This window comes from Bos mutus, chromosome 24, assembly GCF_027580195.1.
Source record: "Bos mutus isolate GX-2022 chromosome 24, NWIPB_WYAK_1.1, whole genome shotgun sequence".
In the NCBI taxonomy this organism is placed as follows: Eukaryota; Metazoa; Chordata; class Mammalia; order Artiodactyla; family Bovidae; genus Bos; species Bos mutus.
In genome coordinates, this window is record NC_091640.1 from 26,126,640 (window position 1) to 26,148,454 (window position 21,815).

At 38.4% G+C, this 21,815-nt stretch overlaps 1 protein-coding gene across 4 annotated transcripts in view; it reads left to right on the plus strand.

Moving 5' to 3' along the window:
* The window catches only part of DSC2 (desmocollin 2), a 38,425-nt gene that overhangs the window by 9,412 nt on the left and 7,198 nt on the right, over positions 1 to 21,815 (plus strand). For 2 of the 4 annotated variants that reach the window (XM_005901038.3, XM_070361529.1), the window contains exons 3-12: positions 633 to 832; positions 1,939 to 2,058; positions 3,445 to 3,600; positions 4,828 to 4,972; positions 6,175 to 6,341; positions 10,435 to 10,569; positions 11,140 to 11,325; positions 13,519 to 13,769; positions 14,119 to 14,252; positions 20,366 to 20,593. In XM_005901038.3, coding sequence (XP_005901100.2) covers positions 633 to 832; positions 1,939 to 2,058; positions 3,445 to 3,600; positions 4,828 to 4,972; positions 6,175 to 6,341; positions 10,435 to 10,569; positions 11,140 to 11,325; positions 13,519 to 13,769; positions 14,119 to 14,252; positions 20,366 to 20,593 — 1,722 coding nt within the window. The remainder of the gene's footprint in view (positions 1 to 632; positions 833 to 1,938; positions 2,059 to 3,444; positions 3,601 to 4,827; positions 4,973 to 6,174; positions 6,342 to 10,434; positions 10,570 to 11,139; positions 11,326 to 13,518; positions 13,770 to 14,118; positions 14,253 to 20,365; positions 20,594 to 21,815) is intronic. The other 2 variants (XM_070361528.1, XM_070361530.1) reach the window with 1 other exon arrangement.

Genomic DNA, 21,815 nt, shown 5'->3' on the forward strand with positions numbered 1-21,815 from the left:
GAGGAAGAAATGGCAACCCATGCTGGTATTCTTGCCTGGAGAATTCCATGGACTTGAAGAGCCTGGTGGGCTGCAGTCCATGGGGTCGCAAAGAGTCAGACATGACTGAGTGACTAACATTTTCATTGCTTTTTTATCAATTAATTTTTTTCATATAACTCAAATGTATAACTAAAGATTGGATCAATGTAGAGACAGAATATGATGACTATTTAGCAACAGATGCAAAGAGTTCAGTAATAATTTAATAACTTCCAGTTTTAATTTCTAGGTTCTATTTAACTTACTTTATGTGTTTTATTGTGTTGCTCTGTGGCTAGTTTCAGCTAATATAGAAAAACTTCTTTTGGTGTGAGTTTAATATTCAAACTGTGGAGTTTACATGTCTTTAAGAACAAATGTCTCTTTTTTTAAAAGGATGTGAAGTCGGTAAAAGACATGGTGGATATGTTTAATTAAGAACAACTTAATTAACCATGTAGTTTCATATGTCCTTTTAAAAAATGCAAAATTTACAAGTGTCAATGTAGTCAGAGTTTTTGATTGTTCCACCTCAAATGCATAGCTTACAGTTAAAATTATATATTGCTTTGATTTAGCTCACAAATGATTGCTCTGTGCATTTTCTACAGTTAACCTGAAGGAGTGCTTTAAATCTGCAACTCTCATTCACTCAAGTGACCCTGATTTCCAAATCTTAGAAGATGGCTCAGTCTATACAACACATACCATTCTTTTGTCCTCAGAGAAGAGCTCTTTTACCATATTGCTCTCCAACACAGAGACCCAAGAAGAGAAGGAAATACTTGTCCTTTTAGAACATCAAACAAAGGTATGCCAAAGTATAAAAATGAAGTATAATGAATTGACTTCTTCAGGTGTAACTCACATGACCAGAGAAGATGTGAATCAGAAAAGATGGGGTTAGTTTAGCTTGAAGAAGAAGGAAAACCATGACTCAAGTTAACTGTTGAAATGGAAAAGAGTGGTTCAACCTAGGTTATCCCAGGTTATAATTTCCTTTTATTTGGGGCATAAAAGGAGAAGTTGGCATATGGGACAGAATGAGAACTTGAGATTAAACATGGAACAGTGTTTCTTGATCTTCACTGTGGAGTAGGTATCCAAAACAATAAACATTATTGCTTAAGATGTTCATATGTAATTTGGAGTATGTAGCTTTTAAAGATTCAGGAGCTCGTATGACATGTTAATGACTTACTGTGATGTCCTATTCAGGCAGCGGTACTAGGGTCATCATGTGGTTAATTATGCTCTGACACCTGAGGCCTTCAGAGATAGGTTTCATGTATCTTGGCATAATTTTTAATCTTAGAAAATGGAAGGGTATTTTAGGTTAAATTTCGGATCTCATGCACGCATTTGACTTTGTGACACCCAAGATCAAAATGACTTCTGTTCAGCCCCTGGCCATTACTCATGACGGCCGTCTGAGAGTTGTCCCCCTGTTTCTCTCCTCCTTCTGACACAGATCTCTCTGTTGGTCCCCTGGCTCTTCCTAGCTGCTGGTGAGTGGAAGATGCTTATGCTGAATTTAGAAGGGCACCTATCCACTTAACGTTCTTTGCATATCTCTTCTCCTGTGTTTCTGCATGGCAATGTGGCAACAGTAATTTTTTTTTTTTTCCAGTTTTGCTTCTAGGCTTCAGATTCCATCTCTCTCTCTTCTATGTTCCCACCAAGTTATTTTCTCAAGAGGATTGCTGAGATAACAGTTAGGGCAGGGCTTTCTTCTTCTTCTTTTTTTTTTAGTGGTATTGACATTTTGTTTAGTTTTCAAGCACTACCGTGGTCCTACGCCTCCCCAGCTAATCCTCATGAGATAATGAGAGAAGAAAGATGTATCACTTTTCAGGTTTAAAAATAAAGTAGCTGTTGACTTGATTATTTGTTGTTGTTGTTGTTTTCTAAATTGAGGTACTAAAGAAAAGGCATTCTCAGGAAAAAGTTTTGAGACGTGCCAAGAGAAGATGGGCTCCTATTCCTTGCTCAGTGCCTGAGAATTCCTTGGGTCCATTCCCACTTTTTCTTCAACAGGTACAATTTACTTTCTTTTCACTGTGAGAGTCTATGGTTTCCATCTCTTTTAAAAATTTGGACAATAAGTATGCAATTATTTTTTAAAATGTGTATATATGAATATATAAGTGAATGAGTGTGTCTATCATATGCTTCAATATATGGTATAAATACATCTCTCTATACCTGCATAAACTTTTTTGCAGTTGTAGTCATGCAAAAGCCATTTATAAAGCTGTGAAGCCCATCTAGCACTCTCAAACACGTGCTTCTTCAATGGATTTTCATATCATCAAGTGTATCTCAGAGCCTGGACGTAGTCTAGAAAACCCGCAAACATCTTCCATAATAAAGGATGAAATTGTCGATAAAAAGTCAAATGCCATGAAAGGGAAAGATGGTACACCTTTCCATGGTTTCTTTTCGAGTTCACTGTTTAAATCACACTGGGTCCACATTTTCTCTTTCTCTTTTAACTTTCAGTGGGAACCTCAGCAAATCTTTGTGCCTCTCTCCACTATCAGTGGTCACTACCATTCAGTCTAGCTCTTAGGTTTCTTTTCCACCAATTCTTTAATCAGTGAGAGAGATACCTTATTTAGAGCCCACCAATAAATACAGTGCAACCGAGAGAAGAGCATTTTAAAGTTGGGAAAAAATTTTTTTGAAAATAATTGTTAGTCATTCTGATAGGTAGTCAGGATCCTACTAAGAGGATGAAAATACTTTGGAAAAAAATGTTTTTTGATGTAGGATCTTAGTTCTCTGACCAGGGATGGAACACGTGCCCCCTGCATTTGAAGGCAAAGTCTTGACCATCGGACCACTGGGGAAATCCCAGAGAAAATTTTCTTTTTGAATCAAATATCAAAGTAGCACATTCACCAAGATATTTTCACTCTTTTTCATCCTGTTCAACCCCTATAATAAAGACAATGCTGAGAAATGAAAACTAATTAAGGAAATCACTTTCCAGATGTTTGCCCTGCAGACAGTATACGTTAAATCCAGTGTCTCAAATATTACATTAGATAAAATAAAACTTCAGGTGTTAAAACAATTGATAAAAGGATAACTTTTCATGCTCAGAATACTTTGTTTTCTAAGACAAGAAAAGTCCAGAATGCTTGATCCATGTAGGTACATGTAGCCTTTGAAAGTATTCATTAGTTATTCTGGAAAACTAAGGTGCTACTTCATTATTTTCCTCATGCCTTGCTCTTGAATTTCTCAGTTATTAGGCTTCCTTTTCCTATTGCTGTCTTTTATCCATATATAGTAATAAATTAAAGGGGGTAATTACTTATTGTAATGAAAATATCAATGTGATTGCGTAAATATGTAGATGAAAGTTTTGCTGAAATACAAAATTTGTCTTTTATGTATATATTGTCTACTTTCTAGATTCAATCTGATACAGCCCAAAACTACACTATTTACTATTCCATAAGTGGGCCTGGAGTTGACAAAGAACCTCGCAATTTATTTTATGTAGAGAGAGATACTGGAAACCTGTTTTGTACTGCTTCTATAGATCGTGAAACATATCCATTATTTGAGGTAACGTTTACATATTGTGTTAGTAACATTAAGCTTGGCTATATTGCCTCTCTTCCTCAATTCAATTACTCTTTTCTGTCTCCTGAATTTCTCATCTGTGCTCTGGTAGTATTGTATGGACCTGATAGTTGCCTGGAAGCAAAAAGAATTTTATAAAATAAATAGTCTTCAGTTTTATTAAATTGTTCTGGGAATTACGGTTTTACTATTTCTGTTTTCAAAAGAAAAAAGAGCACCACTTTGAAAGTAGTTATTTATTTGGCAGAAAAGATCTGTGAACCTCTTTATGGTACTGAGAGTGATGCCATAGGAGATAAGTCAAGCTCTGAAGTTAAGCCTCAGAACCTTTGCAATGAGAGACAATTAATTTGTGAGCGAGTAAGGAGTGTGGACAGTGCTTAACTAGGATAACAAGGCATTTCATCATCTAGGCAACCTCCCATTGTGGGATGACTGTTACTATGTAAGAATTTAACCTAATGTTGTATTGAATTTCCCACAGGAACTGGTCATTTTGCCTAACTCAACTTTAGTTATATGTTTTTGGATGAATTAATTCTTTAGTTTTAAAATTACTACGACATGGCCTTCTAAGTACCTGTGATGGTCTGTTCTTTCTATGACAGCTGTTAGGAGATAATATGGAATTTAAATTGATATTGTATGATCAAAAGAATCAATTGCATTCTAGACACAATGTATGGCCATTTGGTCCATTTCTGACTCCCCTTTTTAAATTAAACAATTATTATGAAGACAGTTATCTAAATATAGCCATCAATATGGCTAAAATTCTAATTAGAAAATAAAATAGTATCTCAGTTGACTGCACCTGGGGAGTTTGGAATCCTAAGAATTCAGTTATAAAAGATCCAGAGAATTGTATTTAAAATACATGCACTTGAAACTTTCAAGCAAAACAAAATAGTTCTCAGGATCCTTTCAAGAAAATAATAATAATAACCATTATACTCATGAACAACAATACAGAATGGTGAGGAAACTGAATTTATCTATGTTATTATATTAGCTATATTATAAAATGCTATAGTACACCATGAAATTAGCCATCTCTTGTGGCATTAAGATTATGCTCACATTCAAAAGTAGTAACATGGTAAAACCCACACTGTGATGCTCAACAGTCTCCAAATGAAAGGCAAAGCATAAGCAAGTTTGAACCATAATTTATTTTCGCTTTTTTTTTCAATGTTACTCTCTTCACAGCTAGTTGCCTTCGCAACAACTCCGGATGGATATACTCCAGAATATCCATTGACCTTGGTCATCAGAATTGAGGATGAAAATGATAACGCCCCAATTTTTACAGAAACAAGTTACAGTTTTGAAGTTTTTGAAAACAGCAAAGTTGGTGAGTCCCCACCTTGGCAATGCACGGCAACTTAGTGTTTCCGTTCATGAGTTGACTTTCATTCTGGCCACTGGGAGGTAGCATAGCCTGCTGCCAAGAGCAAGGGACTTGCCAGACGGGTGGCTCTGGGAGGCATTTTACTCTGCCTTTTGCTAGCTGTGTGCTGTGACCTTGGGCAAGTTTCCTATCTTGACAAGCTTTGGTTTCTTCATCTGTAACATGAGATATTAACATACAAGGTTAAGTGAAGTGCAGTATACCTTGAATGCCAAGCACAGTGCCTCAATGTTATTTTGCCTTTCTGTGTGAGATAAATACTTTGAAGAGGCCATATTTTCTAAATATTCTAAGAATATTTTTTTTCTGAAAAGAAGTTATTGAGCAGTAGAAGTCTTAGCCTTGAAGAGACCTGCTGATATTCTATAGTGATTAAATGATAGACTGTATTCTGGGCATCACTGGGCTTCTCAGGTGACCCTAGTGGTAAAGAACCTGCCTACCAAGGCAGGAGATGTAAGATATGTGAGTTCAATCCCTGTACCGGGAAGATCCCTTGGAGAAGGGCATGGCAACCCACTCCAGTATTCTTTTTTTTTTTCCACTCCAGTATTCTGGCCTAGAGAATCCCATGGACAGGGGAGCCAGCTGGGCTGTAGCCCATAGGTCGCAAGAGTTGTACACGACTGATGTGACTTAGCATGCATGCACACATGCATTCTGGACATTGTTAAAAAGGTCTTGGAGAATAAATTTTCTTAATCTCTTGAAAAATGGACCATTTCAACTAGGAGTTAGAATTAGATTTTTAGTCTTCCTCTAGAAAGATCTAAGTAAGCTAAGAATTTTCAGAGCAAAACTGACCCATATGATCAATTTAAGTGCAGGCTTATAAATAGAAAAAGCTTAAAGAATAATTGGAATTCTTTAGTTAAGAAATACTAAGGCCATGGGGGGATATTATCAACATTTATAAAATTATACAGTAAACGTAGTAAATATGGATATGGTCACCAAATTTCAAAATGTTGGAACATTGGGATATTTAAAAGGAAGTGGTACTTTATATGGAATCCTGAAAATGTACAAACGCTATTCTTATTATTAATTTTGTCGTGCGAAACTTTTTTGTGATAGATAGGAGTCAAAGGGAAAGTTGAAACTGTAAAGGTTTTGGAAAGTAAAGGGGATTTTTGTGTATGTAGGTACTACCGTGGGACAGGTTTGTGCAACAGACCAAGATGAGCCTGACACACTCCACACGCGTCTGAAGTACTCCATCATTGAGCAGTTTCCAGCATTACCCACCCTCTTTTCTATGCATCCAACTACAGGCGTGATCACCACATCGTCATCTCAGCTAGACAGAGAGGTAACAAATATTAACAAATAAAACCTGATTTGTTATTGTTCAGTCACTTAGTCGTGTTCAACTCTGCGATCCCATGGAGTGCAGCATGCCAACGCCAGGCTTCCCTGTCTTTCACCACCTCCTGGAGCTTGCTCAAACTCATGTCCATTGAGTCAGTGATGCCATCCAACTGTCTCATCCTCTGTCGTCCCCTTCTCGTCCTGCCCTCAATCTTTCTCAGCATCAGGGTCTTTTCTAATGAGTTGGCTCTTTTGGTAGTACCTATGTTTCTCTGTATTATCACCTGCAGATAAGCTTTTGAAAAGCATATTGTGAATCTAACAAAAATTATTTTAGGTAGGTTGATGGAGGTCATTACTCTTGCAGCATGCTGATTTTGAACTGCTAATTCATTCTCTCCTGAATTATATGATTTATAAAATCAAATTTCCTAATATAAACATATTTGTAGTTGGAAAAAAAATAAGAAATGTTGTAATTGTACAGTAAAACTTGGAATTTGTGGAAGTTTCTTATCTACAGATAACAATGCTTCTCTTTCTATCTGTGTAACTTCATTAGCAATCTCATCTACATTTTCCCCTTACATAGATTAAATGAAAGTTTATCTCTTGCTGATCTCTGATTCAACATTTTCAGTTGACTGACAGGAATCCTTATTTGAACATTTCACAGCTACCTAAGATGAAGGATATCTAGAATTCTTCTTTCCTTCTGAACATGCTCTCTTTCCCATGCTTTTAGTTAAAATGACTAGAATATTCTTTTCCTTTAGTGATTTTTCTATTTTCACCTTGGCTTTGTGTTCTCAAAATTGTATTTGATGTCTCCTCTTCCAAGTCAAATTACTTTCCAAAGCATGTTGATATTAACTCCACAATGATCTTATATTCACATCTATCCATTGTCCCTGCAGCTATCCTAGTTTAGTAATTACTCATTTTGTTATTCAACTGTTACTCAACTGTTAGCATTTATTTATCTGAATTCTTATAGTACTTATCTGGCCTACTTCCTACATTTATAATCCTTAATTTTAAAATATAGTAATACATGTTTGTCAGGTTTCTCTTTGATTCCTAAAACTCTGTATTAATTCATTTCCTCTCCCATGGATTAAGGAAGTGGTTTGCAAGTTTTCTGGTCTCAGGAGCTCTTTACAGTCTTAAATTTTATTGACAATTCCAGGCTTTTGTTTATGTGGCTTATATTTATCACTGTTTAATCCAAAAATGTTTAAAACTGATAGAAGTTAAAAAGTATATATTTACTTACCCATTTAAGATATTACATGTTAATATAAATAATATTTTTATAAAAATAACTACATTTCCAAAACAAACAATTGAATGAGGAGTAGCATTATTATACATTTTCCAAATCTGTTTAATACCTGACTTAATGTAAGAGTGATTAGTTTTCATATCTCCTGCATTCAGTCTGCTATATCGTTTTAGTCAAGGTATATAAAGAAAATCCAAGATGACCTGAAGTTAGAATAGAAAGGAGTGTTTTAATAGTAATTCCAGATCATTGTGGATAGTCTTCTTTGATATACTACACCAAAGCTTGACAGGTGGTAGGTTTGTAAATGTTTTTTGCAGTGTGCACTCTTAAGAAGCCTTGTCTGTGAACTTTCATACTTTGTCACATCAGGATCCACTGTCTTGTACTAAAAGTGACTAGTTTATTTACCACGTGAGGTCTTGTAACATCATGCACTGGTCGTATGGGAAGTACTGGCTCACCGAGTTATGCAGATCCTCCAAATATTGACACATTTAATTAAACAATATTAAAACAATCTCCTACTCATCTCCATTAATACCACAATAGTTCATAAAAGTTTTCTAGAATCCTTATTTTTGCTTGAAAGCTCCAGTCGATCATTTGCATCAGATAGCCTTTTCTTTAAGTGACAGATTTGCCTTATGTATGTCAAAATGTCTTCCAGATCCCAAATTGAATAACCTTAGGTGTCTTTTATGTAAAAACAGCTTAGCTTCTAAATCAAACAATCCTGAAAGTACTTTTCCTTGGAAGAAAATCATATACTATTATGCAGAAGGGCTTTTATACATACCTCCCATTTTTTCATGTGGACTGAAGGCTGAGATTTAATAACAGTGGTTAAAATTGATCATTTTTACTGCATTTGCAAGGACATTCCTAAGTAAAATTTCGATTTTTAAATTCGATTTTATTATTTTAATTCTATTATTTTAATTTCTATTTTTAATTCATTTTTATTGTTTATAATTTATACATTCTTAAAATGAGTCTGTGCCAGTGAAGGGGCTTCCTGGGTGGCTCAGGGGTGAAGAATCCATCTGTAATGCAGAGTGGGTTCAATCCCTGGGTCAGGAAGATTGCCTGGAGTAGGAACTGGCAACCGACTCCAGAGTTCTTGCCTGGAGAATCCCATGGACAGAGGAGCCTGGTGGGCTGTGGTCCCTAGGGTCACAAAGAGTCAGACACTGAATCGACTGGGCAAGCATGCATGCACGCACGTGCCAGTGAAGAATGGGGTATCATTTGCTAAATGAATGGATTGCTGTCACAGGTCTTCAGATTATAGAGATTCTTCATGGAATTTGGATGCTCAGGAAGAGCAGGTTATAAACCAAATTTTCTTTTATCGTCGAGTCTTAAATAGATTATTCTGATAAAACACTTGAGAACATTTGACTAATGAAGGAGTCTTAGAGTTCTTTTACCCAAGAAAGCTCTGGACTCACGTTCTGATCCCAGGTTTCTGATTTTTTTTTCTGTTGGCCTTCCACGCTTTAATCTCTTTAAGCATCAGAACTTTTCTTCCATCTGAAGATAATGATAGGTTGATATTTAAGTCCCAACCTTCATTTCTGTCTTTGTGTTATCTGCCAGTTGATCATTCCCAATAAATCATAGTTTGCTACAAATAGAATCCATATTTCCTCCTAGAAGTATACTAGTCTGAGCTTTTAAAAATTTTGAATAAAAGAAGACCATTAATTGTTTCAGCTCTACATATGTGATTGATTATGAGAGAGGAGTAAATCAGGAAAAATCAGAAGTGTAACAACTATAGCCATTGAGAGAAATATTATTAATAGTTTTATTTTAGGTAATATTGAGTCCAGTGCATGAGGACTAGAAAGTTTAAGAAGTCTAAAGGAAGGAAAGGGCTTCCCTGATAGCTCAGTTGGTAAAGAATCTGCCTGCGATGCAGGAGACCCCGGTTCAATTTGGTTTTTTAAGAGAATGGCAACTATTCTAGATGGAAGGTTAGGAAGTATTTTATATATTTTTTGTCTTATAAAAGGTTAATTACTTAGCAAAGATGTTATTATTATCATTTTACAGAAGAGGAAAACTAAGGGAAAAGACTTTCCCAACTGCCAAAGATTACATTTGCTGTTTTTGAACTTGGGAATAGAACCCAAGCTTCCTAATGTTCAGTCTAGGTGGCATTATTATTAGAGATGCTGTTAATCCTTCAATATCTCAATACTTGTGACAGATGAGACCATTATCTGTGTATCTCAAGAAAGACTCATCACTTAAACTAGTGATGAGTCTGCAATCTCTAAAGAATGGAAAATCCTTAAAAAAAAGACACTATTTTCCATGAAGAGAAAAAAGAAAATTTTACAAAGCCCCAGAACTTTCTTCTTATGCTAATTTAATGATCTTTTAATAAATGTCAAGTAAATATTTAAAATCCACCACTTTTACAAGAGGATATGTTATTGCTTTATTATCACTGTTAATGTATTTTTGAATGTAAGAATGTACTTTGAATAGGAGGTAAAGATTTTGATTAATTACTAGGCAATTTTAAGTGGCTATGACAATATTTTTTCTTTCTGTTAAGTGATGCAGAAACCAACTTGATTCTATGAGTAGCACTTTACATTTGAGAAACTATTATATTTGCATAAATTAATTGAAAATTAGTATGTGGAAATTATTCCTCTGCCAGTATATGAAAACTATAAAGTCTAATAGTGTACTTCTTAAATTTTCAATGCAGGGAAAATTATAGAATAAGTTATGATTTCATTTATAATGTTACTTTCACTCAGTAATTAAATTCTTACTTTCTTTTCAGCTAATTGATAAATACCAGCTGAAAATTAAAGTGCAAGACATGGATGGTCAGTATTTTGGTTTGCAGACAACTGCAATTTGCATCATTAATATTGAAGATGTGAATGACAACTTGCCAACATTCACCCGTTCTTCTGTAAGTGTGTGATTTTAATATAAGAAAATGTAAAAGGCAGAGTTAATTGCTAAATATGCACATCTCCCTTCATGCCCCATGATTTCAAATGAAGTATTCCCAGCCATATGTAAGTAGTTTGGACTTAGGGTTTAAAATCACGTAAATATAGTTTTGGGCTTCCCTGAAAGCTCAGTTGGTAAAGAATCCGCCTGCAATGCAGGAGACCCCAGTTTGATTCCTGGGTCGGGAAGATCCCCTGGAGAAGGGATGGGCTACCCACTCTAGTACTCTTGGGCTTTCCTTGTGGCTCAGCTGGTAAAGAATCCGCCTGTAATGCAGGAGGTCTGGATTTGATCCATGGGTTGGGAAGATCCTCTGGAGAAGGGAAAGGCTACCCACTCCACTCCAGGCCAGGACGGTATATATGGTCCATGGGGTCACAAAGAGTCCAACACGACTGAGCAACTTTCACTTACACTTTTCAAACATAATTTTTGGAAATTAGAAGAGCCAGGCTTACTTTACATGATGTTCTGCTTTTGTGAGAGTTACTAATTAAACTTCTTTTGTCATTTTTTGTTATTTTAGTATGTGGCATCAGTGGAGGAGAATAGAATTGATGTGGAAATCTTACGTGTTGCCGTTCAGGATAAGGACTTAATTAATACTGCTAATTGGAGGGCCAATTACACCATTTTAAAGGGTAATGAAGATGGAAATTTTAAAATTGTAACAGATTCCCAAACCAATGAAGGAGTTCTGTGTGTGGTTAAGGTAAGAATAAATCAGCAGATTAGTTATTTGCAGCTTATAATATGAAAGATTAGTATACTAGAGCTTGATGAAAAGAAAGGAATTCTAGTAAATGTAGATCTAAAATAGACAGTTAAGTAAATGTAAATGCTGTGTTCTTCATGTATATAGTGGGATGATTGTACTCATTTTGGGGAACATTTTGAAAAGATATGATAGTTTAGAATTATTATATATATGTATGTTCAATTAATAAGATATAGTACCCATTTTGTAACGAGTATCTCTGGTTTTTTTTTTTTCCTTTTTTTGTTTTAACCAGTTATCTCTTAACAATTAAAAAGCCAGCACAATTTTGGCAACAGTGAGACACTGCCAGGCTTTCCTAGTCCATTCTTTCTATCGCTGTGTCAAGGAGCTGCTACTTCATTACTGAATTTCCCAAATAATGAGTTATTCTTGGTCAGACTCATAGGGAAGCTGTTTTATAGATCTTTACTTTTGGATACAGTGTACATTATGTTCTTTACTTCCTGGTTTGGAACAGGAGTCCTCAACCATTCAAAATGTAAATACTTCCAAAACCTCTTTCTAATAATCTCTAATTATCTCAGGAGACATCACTGCTAATTCAGGTGGCAGAGTTAACCCATAAAGTCATCTGAGCTCTGGCTTTGGACAAAACCATAGGAGCCTATGGTTCTGCTGCATCTTCTACTAGAACATGATTCTATCCTGGGTTTCTGGTTTCCCTTTTCTTCATTCACAAGGAGAATGGGTTAAAAATGATGATTGGTTTTTCTTACTGTGATGAAAATTAGCTGCAGTCTGTGGGTTAATTTCTGCTTCAGATAGCAGAGGGATTGTCCCTTAAATCTTGTTTCTTTCTTCATCCAACCCTGCCCTAATCCTTGGCATTACAGAAAGGAAATTTATCTCTGTGAAATCTAAGACTTGACAGCACAGGGAGCCCAGCTTGGCACTCTGTGATGACCTTGAGGGGTGGGATGGAGGGAGGGAGGGAGGGAGGGGAGGCTCAAGAGGGAGGGGATGTATGTATAGTTATGACTGATTCTGAAGTTGTTGTAGTGCAGAAACCAACACAACATTATAAAGCAATTTTCCTCCAATTAAAAAATAAAGGAAAAAAAAATTCTGTCTTCTGGGAAATGGTTTCACCCATTTTCAATACAGCTATGAATCAGGCAAAATAAAATTAACACCTTCTATTAAAGTTGGTACTACCCATTTTTAAAAGGGTAACTCCAGCACTCTTGCCTGGAAAATCCCATGGTCAGAAGAGCCTGATAGGCTACAGTCCATGGAGTCGCAAAGAGTCGGATATGACTTCACTTCACTTCAATGGTATTAGAAGGTGGAGTGTATGGGAGGGGCCTAGATCATAAGGGTGGAGTCCTTACGAATGTGATTAACGCCTTATTTAAGAGGGTCCAGCGGAGAAGGCAATGGCACCCCCCTCCAGTACTCTTGCCTGGAAAATCCCATGGACTGAGGAGCCTGGAGGGCTGCAGTCCATGGGGTCACTAAGAGTCGGACACGACTGAGCGACTTCACTTTCACTTTTCACTTTCATGCATTGGAGAAGGAAATGGCAACCCACTCCAGTGTTCTTGCCTGGAGAATCCCAGGGACGGGAGAGCCTGGTGGGCTGCAGTCTATGGGGTCGCACAGAGTCGGACACGACTGAAGCGACTTAGCAGTACCAGTAGCAGGGGTAGAAAAGGTAGAAAAAGAAAGTGTAATGCCCATGATCTTTCTATTTTCTTGTCTCTTAAAAACATCTTATAAAATTTGACCCACCTTTTCTACCTTAAACAAGATATAGATATTTGTTTTCATCGCAGGTGGATAGGATAAACTGTGCCCAAACTGATGGAATAGTAAGTTCCTGTTGATTGGGGCATGGAGTCCCAAAAGTAATATTTCAAATAATAATAGTTCATTAAATACGATCTGAAATTGCCATTAGGACCTGTGATATTGTGTTAAATTTGCAATTGAGGGATTTTTTTTTTTTTTTGCTGGCTCTACCCAAATACTGAATCAGCACATTTGCGGGTATACATTTAGTATTTTCATGACTCTTCCTGAGCCAGCACTTAGTACACATTCCCAAAGCTAAGTAGTTACACACTAGTTCACATGGCCAAATACTGCATCTTGATCTCATTTTCAACATGCTTGCTTTTGTAGCCACTGAATTATGAAGAAAAACAGCAGGTGACCCTGGAAATTGGTGTAGTTAATGAAGCTCCATATACTGGTACTTCCAGATCCACCACGAACATGGCAACAGTCACTGTTAATGTCCAAAATCAGGATGAGGGCCCTGAGTGTGACCCTCAGGTACAAACTGTTCGAATTAAAGAAAACGTACCAGTGGGAACAAAGACCATTGGTTATAAAGCATACGACCCGGAAACAAGAAGTAGCAGTGGCATAAGGTACTTGTGATTCTATTTTAGTGAAGGTCAAATTGACCATGCTTTTTTTCTTAGAAAAGAAAAAAAAATTTCTGTATACATTGGGCTTCTCTGGTGGCTCAGCTGGTAAAGAATCTGCCTGCAGTGGGGAAGACCTGGATTCAATCCCTGGGTTGGAAGATCCCCTGGGGAAGGGAAAGGCTACCCACTCCAGTATTCTGGCCTGGAGAAATCCACAGTCCATGGGGTCGAAAAGAGTCAGACACGCCTGAGCAACTTTCACTGTTTAAAATGTATAATTTATTTTGATACTAGGATTGTAATTTGACTTATGATCTGTTTTGCTATTTTAACTTGTCATTATTCACAGGTATAAGAAATCAAGTGATCCAGAAGGGTGGGTCCATGTGGATAAAAACTCAGGAGTAATCACAATTTTGAAAAGACTCGATAGAGAAGCCAGAAGTGGTGTATATAATATTTCAATCATTGCCTCAGACAAAGGTAAGGACTTTGTGTTTAAGCTGGCTATGTAGACTCTCAATCATGTGCAGCCTCTGTTTTAAAATTAACAATGTACATTCAAAGTTTTTTCCTCCCCAGATGACAAGTATTGAGGGGTTGGTTATAATTTATTAACTCAAGTTTGCTTTCCAGTAGCACCTTCAGTTTTCTATGTAAGTATCAAATAATTTCAGAGAAGGAAATGGCACCCCACTCCAGTACTCTTGCCTGGAAAATCCCATGGATGGAGGAGCATGGTAGGCTGTAGTCCATGGGGTCGCTAAGAGTCGGACACGACTGAGCGACTTCCCTTTCACTTTTCACTTTCATGCATTGGAGAAGGAAATGGCAACCCACTCCAGTGTTCTTGCCTGGAGAATCCCAGGGACAGGGGAGCCTGGTGGGCTTCCCGTCTATGGGGTCTCACAGAGCCGGACACGACTGAAGCGACTTAGCAGCAGCAGCATTATAAAATAATTTAGTCATAGAAAATATATGACTGTACTTTATTAAAATTAAATAACCATTCATTTTAGTGAAGAAAATTACTTTAGTAAAATCAGTTTCAATTTATTTATTCATATATCTTAAAAAATACTCACTTCAGCAGGAAAGTTCATTATAGAGATAATATACTTAATTTCCTCATAGACAGTCCTAAAAGGGCTTCCCTGGTGGCGCTAGTATTAGAGAACCTGCCTGCCAATGTCGGAGACATAAGAGATTCTGGTTCAGTCCTTGGGTTGGGAAGATCCCTTCGAGGAGGACGTGGCAACCCACTCCAGTTTCTTGCCTGGAGAATCCCATGGACAGAGGGGCCTGGCAGGCTACAGTCCATGGTGTGCAAAGAGTCAGACATAACTGAAGCAACTTAGCACACACAATCCTAAAAACGTTGTATCTTTCTACAGGAAACTAACAATACTTGGGGATTAGTATTCTGATACTATAAAATTAGAATAACAAATACTGTGAATCCACAAAATCATGTAAAATGTAAAGTCATTTCTGTGAGCCCTGCACGGAGAAGGAAATGGCAACCCACTCCAGTATTCTTGCCTAGATAATCCCATGGACAGGGGAGCCTGGTGGACTGCTGTACATGGGGTCGCACAGAGTTGGACAAGACTGAAGCGAGTTAGCATGCATGCATGCATTGGAGAAGGAAATGGCAGCCCACTCCAGTATTCTTGCCTGGAGAATCCCAGGGACAGAGGAGCCTGGTGGGCTGCTGTCTATGGGGGTCGCACAGAGTCGGACACGACTGAAGTGACTTAGCAGCAGCAGCAGCATGAGCCCTGCAAAATTGGAATGTGAGCACAAAGATCAGGAATGGGATCCTCTTATTACATAAAATATAATTTTTACTGTAACATACACTTGAACTTTGTGCCTCTGTAAAATAAATGTTAATTACAGTAAACATAAATTATTATACCATAGCTTGCAAAATAAGATTTTAGAAGTGATTTTGGAAGACGTTTTAGGCATTTCAGCTTTTTCTAAATTAATGAGAAGTGGCTCATATACATTGATTGATTTGGTAAAGTTGAAACCATTGTTAATTTGACTTCATCCAATTAAAGACTATCTTTAAAGACCTCAGCTTCCTTTGTCCCTTTGTCAAGATATGCTTTTAGGTCAAAGTCAGGTGAAAAGAAGAGAAGTAATATGAATTTGAAGTCCATTATTTTTACATTTTATATTGCAGTTGACAAATGATTTGTTCATTGATGGGATAAAAATTAGTCTGGAATGAGAGATTTTGGATATGATTTTATTCCACATTTTCTTCTGTTGCAGAGGAGATAAAAATAAGCGAGAGAGCAAATGTTTCATGGTGTTTAGAGAGGCTCTGTATCATCATTGTGGTAGAAAATAAATGTGTAATGGGGTCTTTTCCATTCATTTCTTTTGAAGCTGGTCAGGGTAACTCCATGTATTTTTTTTTTTTAATATGAACTGAGATTGTACTAAAGTATGTTTATTGTTTATTTGTTTTTGCTCTTTACCTTTTAAAAAAAATCTATATCAACTCATTCCCTTTGGACCTTCCCCACCCCACCTGCTTCCATATGAGAAATCTGTCTTCTGTGAGCACTGATCTCTGTTGCTGCTGCTGCTAAGTCACTTCAGTCGTGTCCGACTCTGTGTGACCCCATAGATGACAGCCCACCAGGCTTCCCCATCCCTGGGATTCTCCAGGCAAGAACACTGGAGTGGGTTGCCATTTCCTTCTCCAGTGCATGAAAGTGAAAAGTGAAAGTGAAGTTGCTCAGTTGTGTCCAACTCTTAGCGACCCCATGGATTGCAGCCTACCAGGCTCCTCCATCCATGGGATTCTCCAGGCAAGAGTACTGGAGTGGGGTGCCATTGCCTTATCCGACTGATCTCTGGGCTTATGCTAAATTCCTCTCTCCGGCTTCCCTACAGCTCTTGCTTCTTCCTCTTTTAAAAATTCTCCCTCAAGTCTTCAATGTCTCAACTTTTCCACACATTCCTCTCATATCGCTGTAGTTTTTAGTTGTACTGCCTTCCCCTCTTCTAAACATAGGTCTTTTTTAAGCTTTGAGTTCAGTTTCCTTTCTTGATCTAACCTCGGTTGGCAGTTTCACCCAGGTGTCTCCTCTGTGTAGTTGAGTTTTACATTTCTTCTGTTCTAAGATTCACAGTGTTGGGAGGAGGAGTGTGCTTTCAGATTTGTAAAAGCATTTAGCAGGAGAGTGTCATGCACATAAATTGTGGACCACCTTCCAGGACTTTTTTGAAATTGGTATTTACCCATATAGAATTGGAACCAGGACTTCTCAAGTGGCGCTAGTGGTAAAGAACCTGCCTGCCAATGCAAGAGACATAAGAGATGCGGGTTTGATCCCTGGGTCGGGAAGATCCCCTGGAGAAGGGCATGGCAATCCACTCCAGAATTCTTGCCTGGAGAATCGCATGAACGGAGGAGCTACAGTCCATAGGGTTTCAAAGAGTTGGACACAACTGAAGGGACTTGGCATGCACACAAGCTTATAGAATTATATTAATATTAGAAGGTGAGCATTACATGCATATACTCCAGTAAATAAAATAATATTATTTATTACTAACACATGAAGAACAGAGCTGTGAGGCACTGAGTTAGATGTCTAAAACCTTTGGTTGACATATTCTATACCAATACTGATCACAATGTGCAAAAAAAAGGTTTATTGAACAACTCTACACATTTCATGAAAGGGGAATTCAAGCATTTATTACAGTGGTAGAACAGCAAACACTGCAGAGGTCAGTTTTTAAAGCCATTACAATTAATCAGATTCAGTCAGTAAGACGTGCTTTCACCTCTGTGTGTGGACCCAAATCGTGTTCTGCAATCCGTATTTTCAGAGAGATCAGGAAAACACCACGCAGCATGAGAACCAGGAAAATCTGAGGGAAGAGAGTATTCTGTCCTAATAGGAAAGTTTGTCAGGCAGATAAAATACATGTTTGCATATATTCCTGCTACCTTTCTGTCTTTTTTTTTAGAGTTGTCCATAGTGAGAGGTAGTTGCCTTGTTTCTTGTATCTCATTTCTTTTCGAGTTCTCTTTTCTTCTTGCTGGACTGTATCCTTTACCAGTTCTTTCAGTGATGCGATGTGGGTGATAAACCCTGTCAGTGTTATTGTTCTGAAAAATATTTCAATATCATCCTCATCTTTGATTTTGTCATTTGACTTGCTTTAAAATTTTGAGTTAACTCTTTCTTTGCCTCGGTACCCTGCAAGTGATACTCCATCGTCCTTTGGCATTTCTTGTTGCCAATGCTTATTTTAGTGTCTATTGTCTTTTTGTAGGTCATACATCCAGATAACTTTTGTAGTCCCTAGGTTATGTTCAATATATAGTTTTAATTCAGTGTTTATGCTGAGAATTTAGTTTTATTCACCCAGCAGATCAGAACATTAAAAAAAAAAAAGTCCATGTTTTTCTTTAATTCTGGGATATTCTCAACCAGTACTTCTTTAAATATTGCTTCCCTACCATTTTATTTATCCTTTTCTTCTAGAGTCCCTATTAGATGATTATTAGGTTATTTCTACTGGAATTTCAGCTGTCAATTGCATTCTTATTTAAACAGTTAACTTTATGTTTTTGAAGATAGTAAATATGCATGATTTGAAGCTATCTTGCATACAGTGAGTTAATCTTCTGATTAGTGATTTTGTTGGCTTTCCTTTAAACATTAACCTTGCTCATTCTGGAATTTTAATTTGCAGGATATTAAATAGGAGGTATTGACTTGCCTTCAACTTCAGACTTTTCCTCTATTCCACTATCAGTTCAGTTCAGTTCAGTCACTCAGTCGTGTTGGACTCTTTGTGACCCCATGAACTGCAGCACACCAGGCCTCCCTGTCCATCACCATCTCCCGGAGTTCACTCAGACTCACGTCCATCGAGTTGGTGATGCCATCCAGCCATCTCATCCTCTGTCATCCCCTTCTCCTCCTGCCCCTAATCCCTCCCAGCATCAGGGTATTTTCCAATGAGTCAACTCACATGAGGTGGCCAAAGTATTGGAGTTTCAGCTTCAGCATCAGTCCTTCCAATGAGCACCCAGGACTGATCTCCTTTAGGATGGACTGGTTGGATCTCCTTGTAGTCCAAGGGACTCTCAAGAGTCTTCTCAACACCACAGTTCAAAAGCATCAATTCTTCGGCGCTCAGCTTTCTTCACAGTCCAACTCTCACATCCATACATGACCACTGGAAAAACCATAGCCTTGACTAGATGGACCTTTGTTGGCAAAGTAACGTCTCTGCTTTTGAATATGCTATCTAGGTTGGTTATAAGTTTCCTTCCAAGGAGTAAGCGTCTTTTAATTTCATGGCTGTAATCACCATCTGCAGTGATTTTGGAGCCCCAAAAATAAAGTCTGACACTGTTTCCCCATCTATTTCCCATGAAGTGATGGGACCAGATGCCATGATCTTCGTTTTCTGAATGTTGAGCTTTAAGCCAACTTTTTCACTCTCCTCTTTCACTTTCATCAAGAGGCTTTTTAGTTCCTCTCCACTTTCTGCCATAAGGGTACCCCAGAGCAATTTTGTAGTTGCTTCCACCATGTCCTTTTCTGTGGCCCCCAGTTCAGCACCAGTTTCTTAACTTGATGGGCTATGGCTCCTGGCCCAGGATGACCCTGGAAATACAAGGGATCCTGTTGTGGGGTTGAGGTAGTGGCTGCAGGGCTCTGCCTGGTCTCCTCGCTCTCCTTAGGAGGGCAGCTTCGTATGAGACACAGCCCCAGGTTGCAGATGGCACAAGTTTATTTCATCCTCTTTTCCACTCCTCATAACCGTGCCCTCCTTATTAATAAGCAGAAAGAAAAAATAGTTTAGAGACACAAGTCCTGGATTTATGTTCACTTTTAGGCTTCACAACTGTGTTACTCATTTGTAGCCGGGACCCATGCCCACTTCATCTTCGAATCTCCCAGGTTTTCCACTGCAGTGCTCTGTACAAAGTAATTACTCAGTAAGTTTATTGACTGTATTGATAGATGGGTTCCTTAGGCTACCTCAGAGTGATTATTCAGGTTTGCAAGTGATTTCCCACTTCTGGGGTCTTTTGTGTGTTAAACATTCCTGTGTACTAATTTTGTTCTAATCTTCCACATGCATATCTTATGCCTTTTACCCGTTTTACTTTTCCTGCCCCCAAACCTTAAGTGCTTTCCACATGCCTTCCCTTTCATTGTGTCCAGAACATAGGTCTGTGCATGTGATTTCTCACCTTGTTAAATCTCCTTGTGTTTTGACTATACCAGAAATGCCCTTTTTGGCCCTCTCTTCCTTCCTCTTTTGAAAAATCTGTCAAACCTCACCTCTACAAAAATTCCATGTCTATTGCAGCTTTTTAGTGAATGGGCGACAAATCTAAAAAGCAGTTATTTTCTGTACAACATCTTTGAAATGGATTATGTCTTTCTTTTAACGTAACTTAGCAATGTAACCTAGGACTGTGCCTGTTCCTGTCATTTCTATGGTACAAGTGCCTAATAATGTGTAATTTTCAATGTGTAATTGCCTAATAGAAACTCAAAAATCAAGAAATTGTATTTTCATATTCAATTTTCTAGATGGGAGAACATGTAATGGAGTCCTGGGGATTGTTCTTGAGGATGTGAATGATAACGGCCCAGTCATACGTCAGCAGACGGTGGTCATCTGTAAAACCGTCATGTCATCGGCCGAGATTGTTGCTGTAGATCCTGATGAACCCATACACGGCCCACCCTTTGACTTCAGTTTGGAAGGTGTTTCTGATTCAGAGGTACTTAGAATGTGGAGACTGACAAAGGTTAACGGTATGTATTTCTAAATGTAACTCTGTGTTTTCAGCATCAAAATGTCTAAAATATAGAAGAATAATTTGCTGTATGGTAACCACCAACGAATGAACGTGAGTTTCTCAGCATTGGTGTGGTGGGAAGAGCCTGTTTCTGGTCAGTCCTGTGCCAGGATTCCCTACAGTTTGCGTGAATTCTCATTCCCATGCTACACTGCTATCCCTCCCGCCCCCGACCCCACCAGACTAGATCTGATAGAACCACTGCCAGGCTTGTGTGCCTCCCAGCCACACAGATGTTTCACATGACGGTGGTTTCCTTGGTCAGAAGGGAATCCCCATCCTTTGCAGGTGTGTTCCAGGGAAGCGGACGCTGAGGCAATCTTTCTAGGCTGAATGTTTATCAAGGCGTTTCCTTGGCGTCAGTATATGTGAGTGGAAAGAAAGCAGAGTGGAGCAAACAGAGAACTCAAGCTGCAGCTCAGGCCAAAGGACAGCCTTGACTAATGCATGAGTCATCTCCATTCCTCAATGGCCATTCTGTTCTGCGCTCTTTCGTGACTCTGTCTGTGATTTGGGGTGCCCAAGGGGGCATGACCTTTGGCAGGAAGGCCCAGTCCCTGGTGGTGCTGATAGCCTCCCAAGCAGCTGGGACAATACATCCCTGGTTGGGGGGGATCTGGGAGCACATCACGGTGTCCACTGTATTAAATCTTCTCTGTGCTGGCGTTGACTTCTGACCATTTCTTATCTAATGTTTTTTACGTGGGATTCTTCCCCCACTTGGTCCCAGTGTGTACTTCCGACTTTACCTTTGTTAAAATCCACGGTGACAAGAATGGCAAAAGCAAAAGGAATTTCTCTCCGTGCCACCGTTGCCTCACTCCCTACATCAGCTCATAACTTTCCAGCACGTTCTGTGTCTCCTGACTGCACAACCTGTGCACCATGTCCTGTCACTGCAGCTTTCATGACCCTAACCCTAACCTTCATCTACTGTAAACTGAATGGGGGTTGCCTTTAAAATGCCCTTGAATGGTTTTCATCCCCATGCTTTCAGTGAATATTTCTTGATTTCCTATTATAAATTGCTCTGTGAACTGACAGACAAAATTTTCAGTGTTTTTAAATAGCATTCCAGTGAGTCCCAGGTGGAGCTAGTGGTAAAGAGTGTGCCTGCCAATGCAGGAGACATAAGAACCGTGGGTTTGATCCCTGGGGAAGATCCCCTGAAAAAGGGT